This window comes from Thamnophis elegans, chromosome 2 (assembly GCF_009769535.1).
Source record: "Thamnophis elegans isolate rThaEle1 chromosome 2, rThaEle1.pri, whole genome shotgun sequence".
In the NCBI taxonomy this organism is placed as follows: domain Eukaryota; kingdom Metazoa; phylum Chordata; class Lepidosauria; order Squamata; family Colubridae; genus Thamnophis; species Thamnophis elegans.
Genome location: NC_045542.1, coordinates 115,247,289 through 115,260,276, shown reverse-complemented (window position 1 = coordinate 115,260,276; position 12,988 = coordinate 115,247,289). Strand labels below are relative to the sequence as shown.

Below are 12,988 nucleotides of genomic sequence, written 5' to 3'. Positions count from 1 at the left end.
TTGTGATTTCTACACTGATGTAGTTTTATTAAACTAAAGAATTTTTTAAAAAATCATGATGTCTCAATTTAAAGACCCTAGTTTGTTTGTGGTTTTCCACTCCAGGGAATATGTAAAGCGTAATGTTCTGAGTTATTTTTGTCATCAGTCTATAGACAAGGAAGGAAAAAAATGACTGTTTTGAAAACCTGATATGATCACACCAGTTGCATTCAACATATGTAAACTATTTCAAGACTAGTTAAAAAGGGTTGGCCAAATATACCAATCAGACTTGTTATGCAAATCTCTTCTGTTAATGTTCCTATCTGAAATTAACCTTGCGGATTATCAACTTTTCCGTAAGATATCAGTATCTCTTTCAAAAAGGTTGAGTAACTTCACCAAAAGTTGATTCATGTAGTGTGATTTGGTCTATAGACAAACACGCAAACACACACATAAACACACACAGAGGGAATCTCAAGTTGGAGTTAGAAAGTAGCTTCTCTTCTGTAAGTTGGAGAATTGAACTTTGAAAGTCTATTCTGCTCATTTTGCATATCAGAATTACTAGGGTTTTGTTTTTTTCAAGTTATGTTTTCCTACAAGTTTAGTCTTGTCATCGAATAAGGATTTTCCTACATAGACATTTTGGCCAAGAGCCTCATCAAATATATGATTCCATATCGAAGATTACAAAGCTTACACATGGGGTTATGTAGTTCAAGTTAATTCTATATGAACATGTAAATAATATGTTATTTCAAGTGAAATTTGTGTTTTCCTGCTTGTATCCATATATTAAATAAATATCTCAGTGAAAAGTGGTGCTCTATTTCACTTCTAGAGTTCTCTTGAGAAGCAAAGCCAACATGCAGATAGCAGAATCAGTGCCTGATTGGAGTTGTTTGCAAAAGACTCATATCACGGTGCAAAGCAATGCACACACAAAAAAAAGTTCAACACTTACTTGGTCCTTTTATTGCCACATGGATATCTCCACTCCCTGCGGCTTTAGTATCAACCTTGAAGTCTGCAGTTTCTCTGATCCTAACTCCTTTGGGTTGGAGGCCCCTACCACTGGCACGGCAGGCATTTGGATTGCAGGCTACAAGCAAATTGCAGACAGACATGAATGCAGCCTTTGATTCCTAAAGATATTTAATTTAACCAAGCCAGGCTGGAACAGCTTCTCTTGGCTTCCTTTAAGATGGATAAGACATTACATGAAATGCAAAACCTGAATACCATTTTGTAGTCTTCAGAAGCCTGTTCTTGGTTAAAGTCTTTACTTTGTAATGTACACATACAAATATACTGAATATTAATAAGCCTTTTGTCAATGGTTGTAGTAGAACAGCTACGTATTTGACCACAGTAAAAGGCAACCAAATACTCCCATTTCTAAAACTCCAATTGTAAAAGCATGAAGCTTTCTAGCTTAAACAAATTTTCAGAATCAGTTTCAAGTGTTTTGGAAGGGGGAAGGAAAAATAGGAGAAAGCAAGCACAATATAGTAAAAGAGTTCCATAGAAATTAACCAAATAATCCAGGTAAGCCCACCACAGAAATGTGCTTGGAACAGGAAATTCTAATATAGCGGGAAAGAAACATGCAAATGGTCTTCAAATATTACTAGATATATTGGAATAATTAATAGACAGAAACTTTAGGGGGAGGGGGTAGAAGGCAGCTTAGAAAAGATCAAGCCAGGGGCATTTTGCAACAAGAGAAAACGTTTAAAATTTTGAGGATATATGATGGAGGTTCTAACAAAGCATTTCCATTGGAAAGGCCTGTCTGGTAAATTGTTATGATGGGTGCATAGTTAATCATATCAAGATATCCTCTGATATTCTAAATTACTTTTTTCTAAGTAAGTGTGCACAGTTCTAAACATAGAACTTTACTGCAGCTATCAACTGTTTTTATTTCTTGCAAGAATGTCTTTAAAAGTCACAGCTATAAGCTGACTCGCTGCTTGCAGAATATGCTAATTTTCCATTTATTTGTTCTTATTTTTATTTTTAAAAAATTTAAAAATTCAAGAGAAAACGTATTTGGCAGACACTATATTGCTTCTCCCTGAATTAAGCTAAGAACCTACATATCACCTTTTGTCTAAGCATGATATTGCAGCTTTCCTAAACATACCCCAAACATCTTGCAACAGCCCAATTCAGTAAATATCTTTCTGCAATCAGCCACTTTTTCTTTGAAGGTATTAGCATATACTCCACAGCAACTACTCTGACCATGCATGTATAGCATCTCACTTTTCCTAAACATTTTTTCTATATGCATTAGCTGTTCTTTCCCTGTATGCTCGCTTTAGCAAAATGAAGATATGAACAGCAGGCTAAAGTTTAAACCCAATTGATAATTTTCTACTTTCAAGTCTCCTACAACCAAGTTGGCTATTTGCAGTAAGGCAGTCCAACCTCTTGAAGGCTGCTTGCAAGAATCTGCCTAATCCGAGAAATTGCTTGCAACATTCTGAAGCATTTCGTTAAATTGCAAACTTACAGAATAGATTTCCAGGGATAAAAAAGGCAACACATACATGGTCACCCTGAACACATCTTACCGACAAGAGCTTGCTCAACTAGGAAGTCAATAGCAGTGAAGTCCAACTTCCCACAAATTGAGAGTGGCTCAGGAGAAGTAAGCAGAGGTCTGAAAGCACAGGAGTAAGCAAGGATAGAAAGCCAGTATCATTTCAGAAGGGGGAAAAAGAGTTATGATACAAAAATAAAGAAAATATAGCGGGTTAAGAAATATAGCAAGAAGGTACTCTACTGCAGAAGTGCCAAAAAGAAAAAACAGGACCATTTAGAATGGCAGATCAATTACATTTAGTTAGTAAAGAGTTTTCAAGGAATAATTTAATCACTCTTCACCAAGCCAGAATGTTGATAACTTTTTTAAAAAATAGCTTGTATTTGTATTTTTTTAAATGTATCCATATAAGTGCTAATATGAATATGCATATATTACTTCATCCATCTCTAAAACATACCTTCACCAACAAGAATAACCCAAGGACTCTTTGGAACATGCTCTCCAGCAAATACTATTTTTACAGTGTGAGGACCAGCTTGAAGAGGCTTATAAACACAGCGGTGAACTTGATTTCCTTTGTCTTCTACCATAACCTCGGCAATGTTTATTCCTTGAGGATCTTCAACCTCTACGCCTATATCACCAACACCAGCACCTAGAAGACAGAAGAGATAAGCTCAAAATGTAGCTTCCATAATTAACCGTAGAGCTAGAGGCCAATTATATAGGAGAGACAAGGGAAATGCATATTAAAAATCTATTAGTAAGGAGAATGAAAGTTATACAGGATTAATAGGATTTTAATATGATGCAATTTTGCCTTCAGGGGCATCCAATTTATTGCAAATATTCAACACAATGTATGAAGCCCTGAAGCCCTAAAATCTGAAAATAAAAATCAAATTGGCAGAATTGAGAGATGCTAATATCTGAGATAAAAAAGCTAGCATTTAAAAAAACTAGTGTTTTTTTTTCAAACTAGGTATTTCGAAAATCGTTTAGGTCAAAAGAAGCAAATGTTTCTTCTGCAACACGGCCTAAAATGTGCATCCTGATTGGGAAATCTTTGGTATCTTTAGCAAAGTAAAGTTAACTAAAAATTAACTTTCCATGCAAAGTTCATCAGCGACAAAATGCCACACCTAGTTACTTCATCATCTAGCAGACTGTGGAGAAACATTAGTCAAGTCAACGATGACTGATGCAATTCAAAAAGAGCAACAATTCAAAATGCCCATCCATGATGGAGAAATAAATTGTAAGTATGGCAGAATTCGTAGAAATTGTCAGATTGACCTGGCCAGTCAAGAGTAAAACAATAAAAACTTTAATAAAAGACTGGAAAACTTTTGTAGGCTTTTTTTGCTGAAATTGGAAAATCTTTCATCTGTAATTTTCTGAGGAAAGATTTCTGAACACAAAGGTTTAATCTAAAGTAGATGTAGAATTCATGACCTCTAAAGCAGTGGTAGGATTCAAATTTTTTTACTACCAGTTCTGTGGGCATGGCAAGGGAAGGATACTGTAAAATCTCTAGTCCCACCCCATTCGAGGGGAAGGATTCTGTAAAATTTCCATTCCCTCCCCTCTCCAGGGGAAGGTTACTGCAAAATCCCCATTTCCTCCCGATTAGCTGGGACTCAAGAGGAGGAGAATAGATGGTGGCGGGGCCAATCAGAGCTGGTATTTACCGGTTTTCTGAACTACTCAATATTTCTGCTACCAGTTCTCCAAAACTGGTCAGAAGCTGCTGAATACCACCTCTGCTCTAAAGGCCTGTTCAAATGTTCTCCAAAACAATAGTTTTCAATGTCTCTATATTAAAGAAACAACGAATAGTCTTATTAACTTTATCTAATTGTTAAATAAAATTTTAATTTCTTCAAATGTGCAAATGAAGGGTTCAGATATCAAGCAATTTCAGTTTGCTCCAGCTTATTACAATGTGACATTATACACAATCTTAAAATATTCCTACAAATTTGTTTAGTCCATCTTACCTGCTGTGTAGATGTCAAAGTAAGTAGGCTTATTAGCTATATTTCCAGTTGTTTCCAAGCCTGGACCTTTGGCTGTTACTTTACTGGCATCTCCCTGGGCTTTATCAACATCTACTTCAAATGGACTCTTTGAAATATGCTGGCCAGCAAACAGAACTGTAACCTAAAAAAAATTAAGAATATTCACATCAGATATAACAGACCAGTGCAATGCATTTGGCAACTGATGCAAAATGTGGCAGACCACCTCCTGGCCAATGAAAGTTGCTGTGGTCACATAGCATTGAAATATCTCCAAAGCCATCTCTTTCCATAATCAAATCATCCAAATTGCTTATCTTAAAAAGATATGTTTAAAGTTCCTGCCATCAAAGGGATGTAGACAGTGTTTCTGTGTTGAGGACCCTTTTCTTAAAAAAGACTCCATCTCCAACCCCAAGCACTGCAGCCCCTTTCGCCTGTATTTTAGAAAGGTAATGAAAATGAAGCCTCTGGTGGGTGATTACTGTCAGTAGAAAAGACACCACTGAAAGGAAAACAGAGTTAAGGAAGCATCAAATGGTGCTTTAAAATGAGCACAGGGATGCTGCTAGAGCAGAAGTGTTAAACCCAAGGTCCATGGGCTGGATCTGTCCCACAGAGTAATTAGATCTATCCCACAGGGTCACTCTGGAAACAATGTGGGACCGGCCCGCAGTGCTTCTGCCATTGAAAATGTGCTCCCGAGCTCTGTTTCCAGCTACGGCGGCCTTCTGCAATGCTCTGCCAGCAAAAACACAGTTCGAGAGGCCATCCTCCCGAGCTCCATTTTCACTGGCAGAGGGTTGTAGGAGGATGACACATCTGGAAACTGAGCTCGAGAGCCTATTTTTGCTGGCAGAGCAGTTGGGCTGCCACAGGTGCCCCCAACATGAGTGGCACCACGCCAACTCTGGCCACACCCATCCCGGCCCTCAAGGTCAAACACAACCCTGATGCGGACCTCAATGAAATAAAGTTTGACACCTCTGTGCTAGTCTCTCCTTAATTCAAATGTGAATTTTCTTGGGACACAACTTCTTCAAAGATGAATTAAGAGATGCATTAAGAGACCTATGCCACCTCCAAAGCAAACTTTCGGCTATGGATCTGAAGCATTGAAAATCCCTGAGTAAAACCTATATCAAAATTAATATGGTTACATGACTGTAATTCATCACATTTTGGTGAACAGGCATTTCCTTCCAGTTTACGTAAAAAAAAGCCCACTGTGGACACTGGATTCACTTAACAACCAAGGGATTCACTTAACTACTGTGATAATTCACTTAATGACTGCTTTAAAAAGGAATAAAATCAGTCATGGTCACCTGGTGACTCACTTAACCACCCACATGACTTAGAACCATAATTCCAGGTTCAATTACAATTGTAAGTTAAGGCTACCTAGAGACGTGGCTGAAAAGACATTTAATAGTTTAAATAATAGCGGATGAGTTGACTTTAAACAAATCAAAATGCTTCACAATTTATTTGGGTCGAATTTCATGAAGCCCCAGAAATACAAGATAAAGTTTTGGGGTTTGCTTCCATGAGATGCTTCATAATTGGTAAGCCAAACTATTAAGATGCTGGGGTGGCAAATGTATATTCCAGGAGGAGAAGTTATTGTGAAGCATCACTATTGCTGCAAGTACCATACATTACAAAAACATTTCTCAGTTCAGTTCTAGTTTTCCTCCCTACAAAGTCTTCAAATTGCCTTACCTTGTGAAGACCTGTAACTTTTGGCAGGTACTGAACAGCAAATGTCTTGTTCTTGTCACTGTCAGGTGTCACTGTGGCCTAAAAAGAAACATTAGCGCAATATTTTCACTAAGAATTTGCAGGCATTTCCTGGTATCTAAGCCTAAAAGAGCACCTTTGGAAAAATGCTCCTCCACAAGAAAAGTTTACCACAGTCTCTCTTTCATCCCAAACAAACACCAACAAAAATGCTCCCATTGAAACAGAGCCCTCCATTAGAACATCATCATAGACGGATCATAGCATCATAGAAGATGACATGAAAGAGCCAATCTTAATTTTCTAGTTATAGAAGTGTCTAATATTGTTTTGTAATGCAACAGACACTGCAATTCATACTCTAGTCTAAATTTCCATCAAACATGCCACTCAGAGAAACTAATAAGAGTAACAGAAGGATAATCAAACATGCAAATCAAACCTATATCAATTGTAAACCCATCAGTAGAGAGTATGTAACACAAATTCACCTTAGCAATCAGACCAATCTATACATCAAAAGTGTACTGAAATAAATATGATTTTGCCTAACAACAGGATAACAAAGGGTATAAGCTCTCCCATTATAAATCCTCAATGGCTTAGGACCTGTCTGAAAAGAAAAAACTTTTCCATTCTGAACATGTCTAGATATTATAATCAATAGCTCAAGATGTCCCTAGAGTTTGTTGATATACACGGAAAAGGCTGTGCTCAATCAACTTTTCCTAAGTCCTTCACAGAATGTTAGAAACAATCTTTGGGAGATCTATTTGGCCCCCTGTTTCCCTGCCTTTAGAACAGCCAAATACATATCTTTTTCAATTATTTTAATAGTTAATTTCCACATTCATCTTTGCACCTTCCTCTGTTTTTGATATATTGCATTCTAACTGTGTAACTGCTCTAAGAATTCAGACAATTGACATAGAAACTGAATAAATAAATAGCTTAGTACCTGAACTAAGGAGTGAATCCCAGTTCTTATGCATGCAGTCTATTAGTCAAACTAATAGAAATTCATGAAACTCATTCTAAATAAATACACTCGTGCAAGATCATCATTTTCCAATTACAAGAAAATAAGCTGAAGCAATTGTTCATTCTACCCAACATTCCTCAATAAGCACACCTCTTCTCTGTTTCCTTCTGGATCTTCTATGAAAACCATTACTTCACCTTGACCAGCACTGATAGTATCAACAGTGAAGCAGGCAGGTTGTCTGACCATATTTCCATGAGGTTCAATTCCTGTAAACACATTTTAAAAAAACATGCTTATGTGTAAAGATATTCATTTACTGAATCTTGATATGCTCTCAGAATTAACACTGAATTAAATTATCATGACTAATCACCACTGGCAGACAACGTTATGGATGTCATTTAAGTTTGCTTAAGTCATCCAAAATAGTGGCTAGCAATCCTGTAAATCTAGCTTTGCAATGCTCCAATACTCCTGAACCAGTGATTCCCATTCTTTTAATGTTTTCTTCTCCCTCACATATCTAGGAGATTTCTAAAAACAAGTATTTATACAGTCCTCTACATTCCCTTTAGTGTCCATAAACTACAACAATTAGAGCGTTACTAGCACAAGAATAGCTGCTGAAAACTGCCTCAATATAATTTGAAGTGGGCATGGTCCTAACATCTACAGATTGTGATAGCTTTGTTCCTTAAAACACAGGCATGTTTCCATTGTCTTGGATTATTCTACCCTCAAGAAACCTTGTTTTTTTCCAGGGAGACCTTTGTCCACTATTTTTTCCATTGTTTAGAAAATTCAAATGTTCCTCCAAACAAATTACCAAAAGATGAGTTAATGTAAAGCTAAATCTGTCCAGACGTTCCCCCTAGATTTGGAAAAAATCCTGCAAGCTTACTTATAATAAAACCAGCTTATAATATACAATAAACAAACTTATACATGACTTTTTAAGATACACACATACCGAACTGTGTATGTGTGTATCTTAAAAAAAACTTTCCTTGGGTGATCTGATCTTACTTCAAATAATATCTATGACTTAACTCTGCCCATGTTTTCATCTACTTTTTCAAGCTAGTTATATCTACCTGACAGTGATGGAATACAAAGGCTTAAGTCTAGGGACATAGACAATAATCTGCTCAAGAATGTGGTGTAAAGAAACATAATAGATACAAAAATAATAGTCTCGCTGAACTGGTTCTCACAGGATTGGGGAATTCATATGAAAGTAGGAGTGCCTTTTGGACAATTTCCACATTTCTGAATGTCAGCAGTGCACCAAACGAACACAATGAAATATAGATGTTTGGCTACGTAGTAAGAATCGATTAGTTCTTCCATCAGAGTTATAAATGTACCAAGTGTTGCCTATTTATTATTTAAATGCATTATAGCTGCCAATTCCAATAGTGTCTGCACAGTGTAACAAACAAATAAAAATCTATAAAAACGTATGAAACTTAAAACCACACAGACAAATTCAAACAAAACAAAACAGGGCTCCAAAGCAAACCTTAATACATTAATGCCAGTTCAGGGACCAAAGCCAGATTACATACGTAGCACCTTACCTCTGCCATATGCTCTTGCCTTCTTTGGATTAAGCTTAGGTTTCAAAGGAGCACCTGGTTTCAGCTTTGCTTTGGGGAACTGTGACAAATAAGTCATTACAGAGTGTTCGTCCACATCAGGATGTATGATTTCTTCAGGAGCGATGACCTAAAAAAACCATTAAAGTATAGTGTTAAGTGGGCCTTCATCTTCCTTGCCAATATTCCTGCTCCTTAACTATTTCCTTAGGATTGGAACTATGGTTAACTAAATGCATTAATAAGGGCAAATAGCCTTTTCAAAAATGTACATAAGGTTCTAATCTATCTATAAAATGATACTATTACTGTCATTCAAAATTGAGGAAGTTCAGTGTAATGTTCTGCTGGGTCCCATAGATGTTAGGTCTATATAGTAACATGTTTAGATATCTCATCACTCCCAGAAAAAAAGCAATTATAAATGGCATGATCTGAAATGTACATAAAAACATACAGAGTCTTTAATCTACTTTAACACCATCTCATTCAGGTGCTATTTAGACAGGTTGGATTAGAGAGCAAACATTTCCAGCTGAGAAACATTTTTCTCAGTTTTTTTATTCTTTTTTTTTCAATAGAAATAGAAATGGGCAGCTCTGAAGGCTGATTATACACTGATAAGCTATGATGCAACTGAATCCTTTTGTGAGCAGAATCAATCTGAAATTTTGACAAAGCCAAAATGATTTTATTTTTAGAATAGAATAGAATTTTCAGTTAAAAACGGAATTGGTACTATTTGTAAATTATTATTATACAATTGTATCACAGTGGCCAGTTGTTTCGCTGGATTTGGCATTGATTACTAGTCGGGCCCCACCCAGGGGCCTAGGACGTTGTAACATATTTTCATAATATGTGTGCAGATCCAAGCAGTGCGGCTTTTTGCATTTGACTGATGGTGATTTTGTCAATTTTTAACTGTTTTAAATGTAATTCCAGTGCTTTTGGAATAGCACCCAGTGTGCCGATTACCACTGGAATTACCACTGCTGGTTTGTGCCATAGTCGTTGAATTTCTATTTTTAAGTCCTGGTATTTTGCAATTTTTTCATGTTCCTTCTTGGCGACCCTGCTATCACCTGGTATTGCAATATCTATGATTGTGACCTTATTTTTCTCAACCAGTGTGATGTCTGGTGTATTATGCGCCAGTATTTTGTCCGTTTGTATGCGAAAATCCCACAAGATCTTGACCATCTGATTTTCGGTGACTTTTTCAGGCTGATGTTCCCATCAGTTTGTTGCTGTTTTAATATTATAATTTTTGCACAAATTCCAATGGATCATTTGTGCTACTGAATTGTGCCGCAATTTATAATCTGCGCAATTTTTTTTACAGCAGCTGAATTATTATTATTATTATTATTATTATTATTATTATTATTATTATTATTGAAAAATAAAGTCTTCAAATATATTCTGAAGAAGCTTTCACAAAGTAGCCACTTCTATTTCATACAAGAAGTACATTATTTGCATTAACACATTATTGTATTAGTCACATTCCATATTCTGACAAGTGAATAATGTTGTTCCTAAACATTAATCAAATGTGGCTGTTCAGTTTATAGGCTACGCCTTAGATATACTGAAGCCTATCCCTTTTCCATACCTGAGGAACACCTAACCAATCATCTGCTTGCTGCATAGCTTCACGAGCATTATTTACAGGCTTCTTAGGATCCCAACTCTCCCAGTCTGGGCAGAGACCTGAAGATGGGAATTAGGGAAAAGTTAAATCTCTGTCATTAAAGAAGCATGTACACTTAGCCCTCCCAAAATTACCTGAGTGGCACCAACTATATCCTAAATTAGAAAGTGGTGATTGTCAGCCAAAGTTTTCACTGCAGAACAAAGCCAAAAACCCACCCATCCCACTTGGGGAGGGGGGGGAACTGCTTTTATAATAGAACAAGTCTAAAGATTCCAAAGTTGGGCGTTTTTCAAGAAACACCGATGTCGATGGCAACCAGTACAGCTACTAATTTCTATGACCCTTATCAAGCACAAAGGTTTTCTTAGTAAAGAATACAATTTACATCATGGTTGAAAAACAAGCTCTGAAAACTCATTCCATTATAGCCTTAGCCACGAAAATCAGCTAGGTGACTTTGGGCCAGTCATTCTCTCTCAGCCCAACCCACTTCATAGGGTTGTCTTTGTGGGGAAAATAGGAGGACGAAGATATGTTGAATATGCTTGCCGCCTTGAATTATTTGTAAAAATAATTTTAAAAGGGGGGTACAGGTAAACAAAATTCTCAAGAGGTTTCTTTGTAGTCCCCAAAGAACCAAGCTGCCAAACATTAACAGCATGGTTCCCCATTATTTTGGAACAGAAAAATCAAAAGAGTAGCTTACTCTCTAAAGCTGTCTCTTTTTTTAAAAAAATGTTACATCAAACACCAGCACCAACATAAAACAGTTCTGTTTACATAGCACTACCCAATGTTTCCCACAGTTCGCAATCCACAAAATGCTGAGTGCAAGTGCAGGTTACAAAAATGTTATTTATGTCCAAAGCTCTCAGTTATTGCTGTATGCGATGTAAAAAGAAAAACCACAGGAGGCTTACCTGGAGCACAGCTATCAACCAGAGCACCCAGTGCTTTTCCATCTTGCCAATTTTGGTTAAAGTTTGTTATTGGGAGATACGGGATTTTGTTCTGAATCCATCCCAGCAGTCTCTGTTTAGGTGTTTGTTTCTTGGCATCATCGTCTCCTTCATCTTCCCACACTGGCATAGAGATTGAATAGTGGAGGATAAGGGTCCATACTAAGCCTAGGATTAGCTTCAAATTTCCATCAACAATAGCTTTACTATCTGAAAAGAGAAGAAGAGAATTGCCATTCCATTAAGTGTTGCATTTATACAGGCAGCCCTCAGGTTAAGAACAAGTTGAATTCGTAATTCTGTATTTAACTTGAATAGTTAATAGTTGAATAGGTAAATCAGAACTTGTACTTACAAAGAAGCTCCTATTATTAAAAATGGCAGACAGCATTGTCTTTCCTCAATAGCAATAGCACTTAGACTTATATATTGCTTTACAGTCCTTTATAGCCCTCTCTAAGTGGTTTACAGAGTCAGCATATTGCTCCCAACAATTTGGGTCCTTATTTTACCCACCTTGGAAGGATGGGAGGCTGAGTCAACCCTGAGCCTGTTGAGATTTGAACAGCCAAATTGCAGGCAGCCAGCAGGCAGCAGAAGTAGCCTGAAGTACTGCACTCTAACTACTGGGCCATAGAGGCTCAAGCTGATGAACTGCCAAAGCTGCACTATGCTTTCAGGAACCGCTGAAAACAGGCTACATATTTTTAAAAAATACAGTGGTTTGTCAGCTCAGGGATGGTGAATGCCATCCCCCATTTTTAGTAATAGGCAGCCCGTTTGTATCTAGGGGTTGTCTTTAAGTGAGACGTTCTTAGCTCAGGGATCTTTTCTGTATGTGAAAGAAGGCATTTAGTCTGCTACAATGAATCACAGTCAGGAGCTTGGATTCCCAATGCACGCATGTGGATATCAATGTGACCACAGACTCCTTTCTTGGCATCTGTCAAATCTCCATACCCATATTTCTGATTATTTAACTAAAATTATAAGGAAAGTGAGCACATTTCAAAGCCAAACACCAGTCTCAACCATAACCTTTATTTCCAGAAATAAATATCACATGGAGACTTTCATAGAAAATAAAAAGTATAGAGTTTTCAGTCCAATGCTTTTTTTGGCTGCCTGCCAAAACTAAAGACAGACTTGAGTTAAGTTAATAGAAAGCATTATGGAGAAAGAGAAGGAGATGAAGATCAACTTCAGTGGGAAGATATTTTATGAATGGCCATGTCCACCATGGCATTTCCTGCAATATAGCAATAACCTAAATGGGCCCACTAACCAAGAACGGTTGGGAATTTCCAACTTCATTCAATGATTCCCAAATTCAATTTAGCTCAATCAGGCAATGAAGGTACAAAGTTTAAGCATATTATTATCTCAGCAGAAAGTATGTTGAGGATCTACTGACAATTTCTAAGAGATCTGGAAAATCTGCACCCTGATCCCATTTGAGGGCTATAGTGAAACACAA

At 37.0% G+C, this 12,988-nt stretch overlaps 1 protein-coding gene across 1 annotated transcript in view; it reads right to left on the bottom strand.

Annotated features, from left to right (window-relative positions):
* FLNB (filamin B) overlaps positions 1-12,988 on the bottom strand; it is a 93,935-nt gene that overhangs the window by 46,161 nt on the left and 34,786 nt on the right. Inside the window, 8 exon segments of the mRNA XM_032211243.1 lie at positions 953-1,090; positions 3,003-3,200; positions 4,546-4,708; positions 6,292-6,369; positions 7,442-7,560; positions 8,875-9,022; positions 10,511-10,608; positions 11,473-11,721. Coding sequence (XP_032067134.1) covers positions 953-1,090; positions 3,003-3,200; positions 4,546-4,708; positions 6,292-6,369; positions 7,442-7,560; positions 8,875-9,022; positions 10,511-10,608; positions 11,473-11,721 — 1,191 coding nt within the window.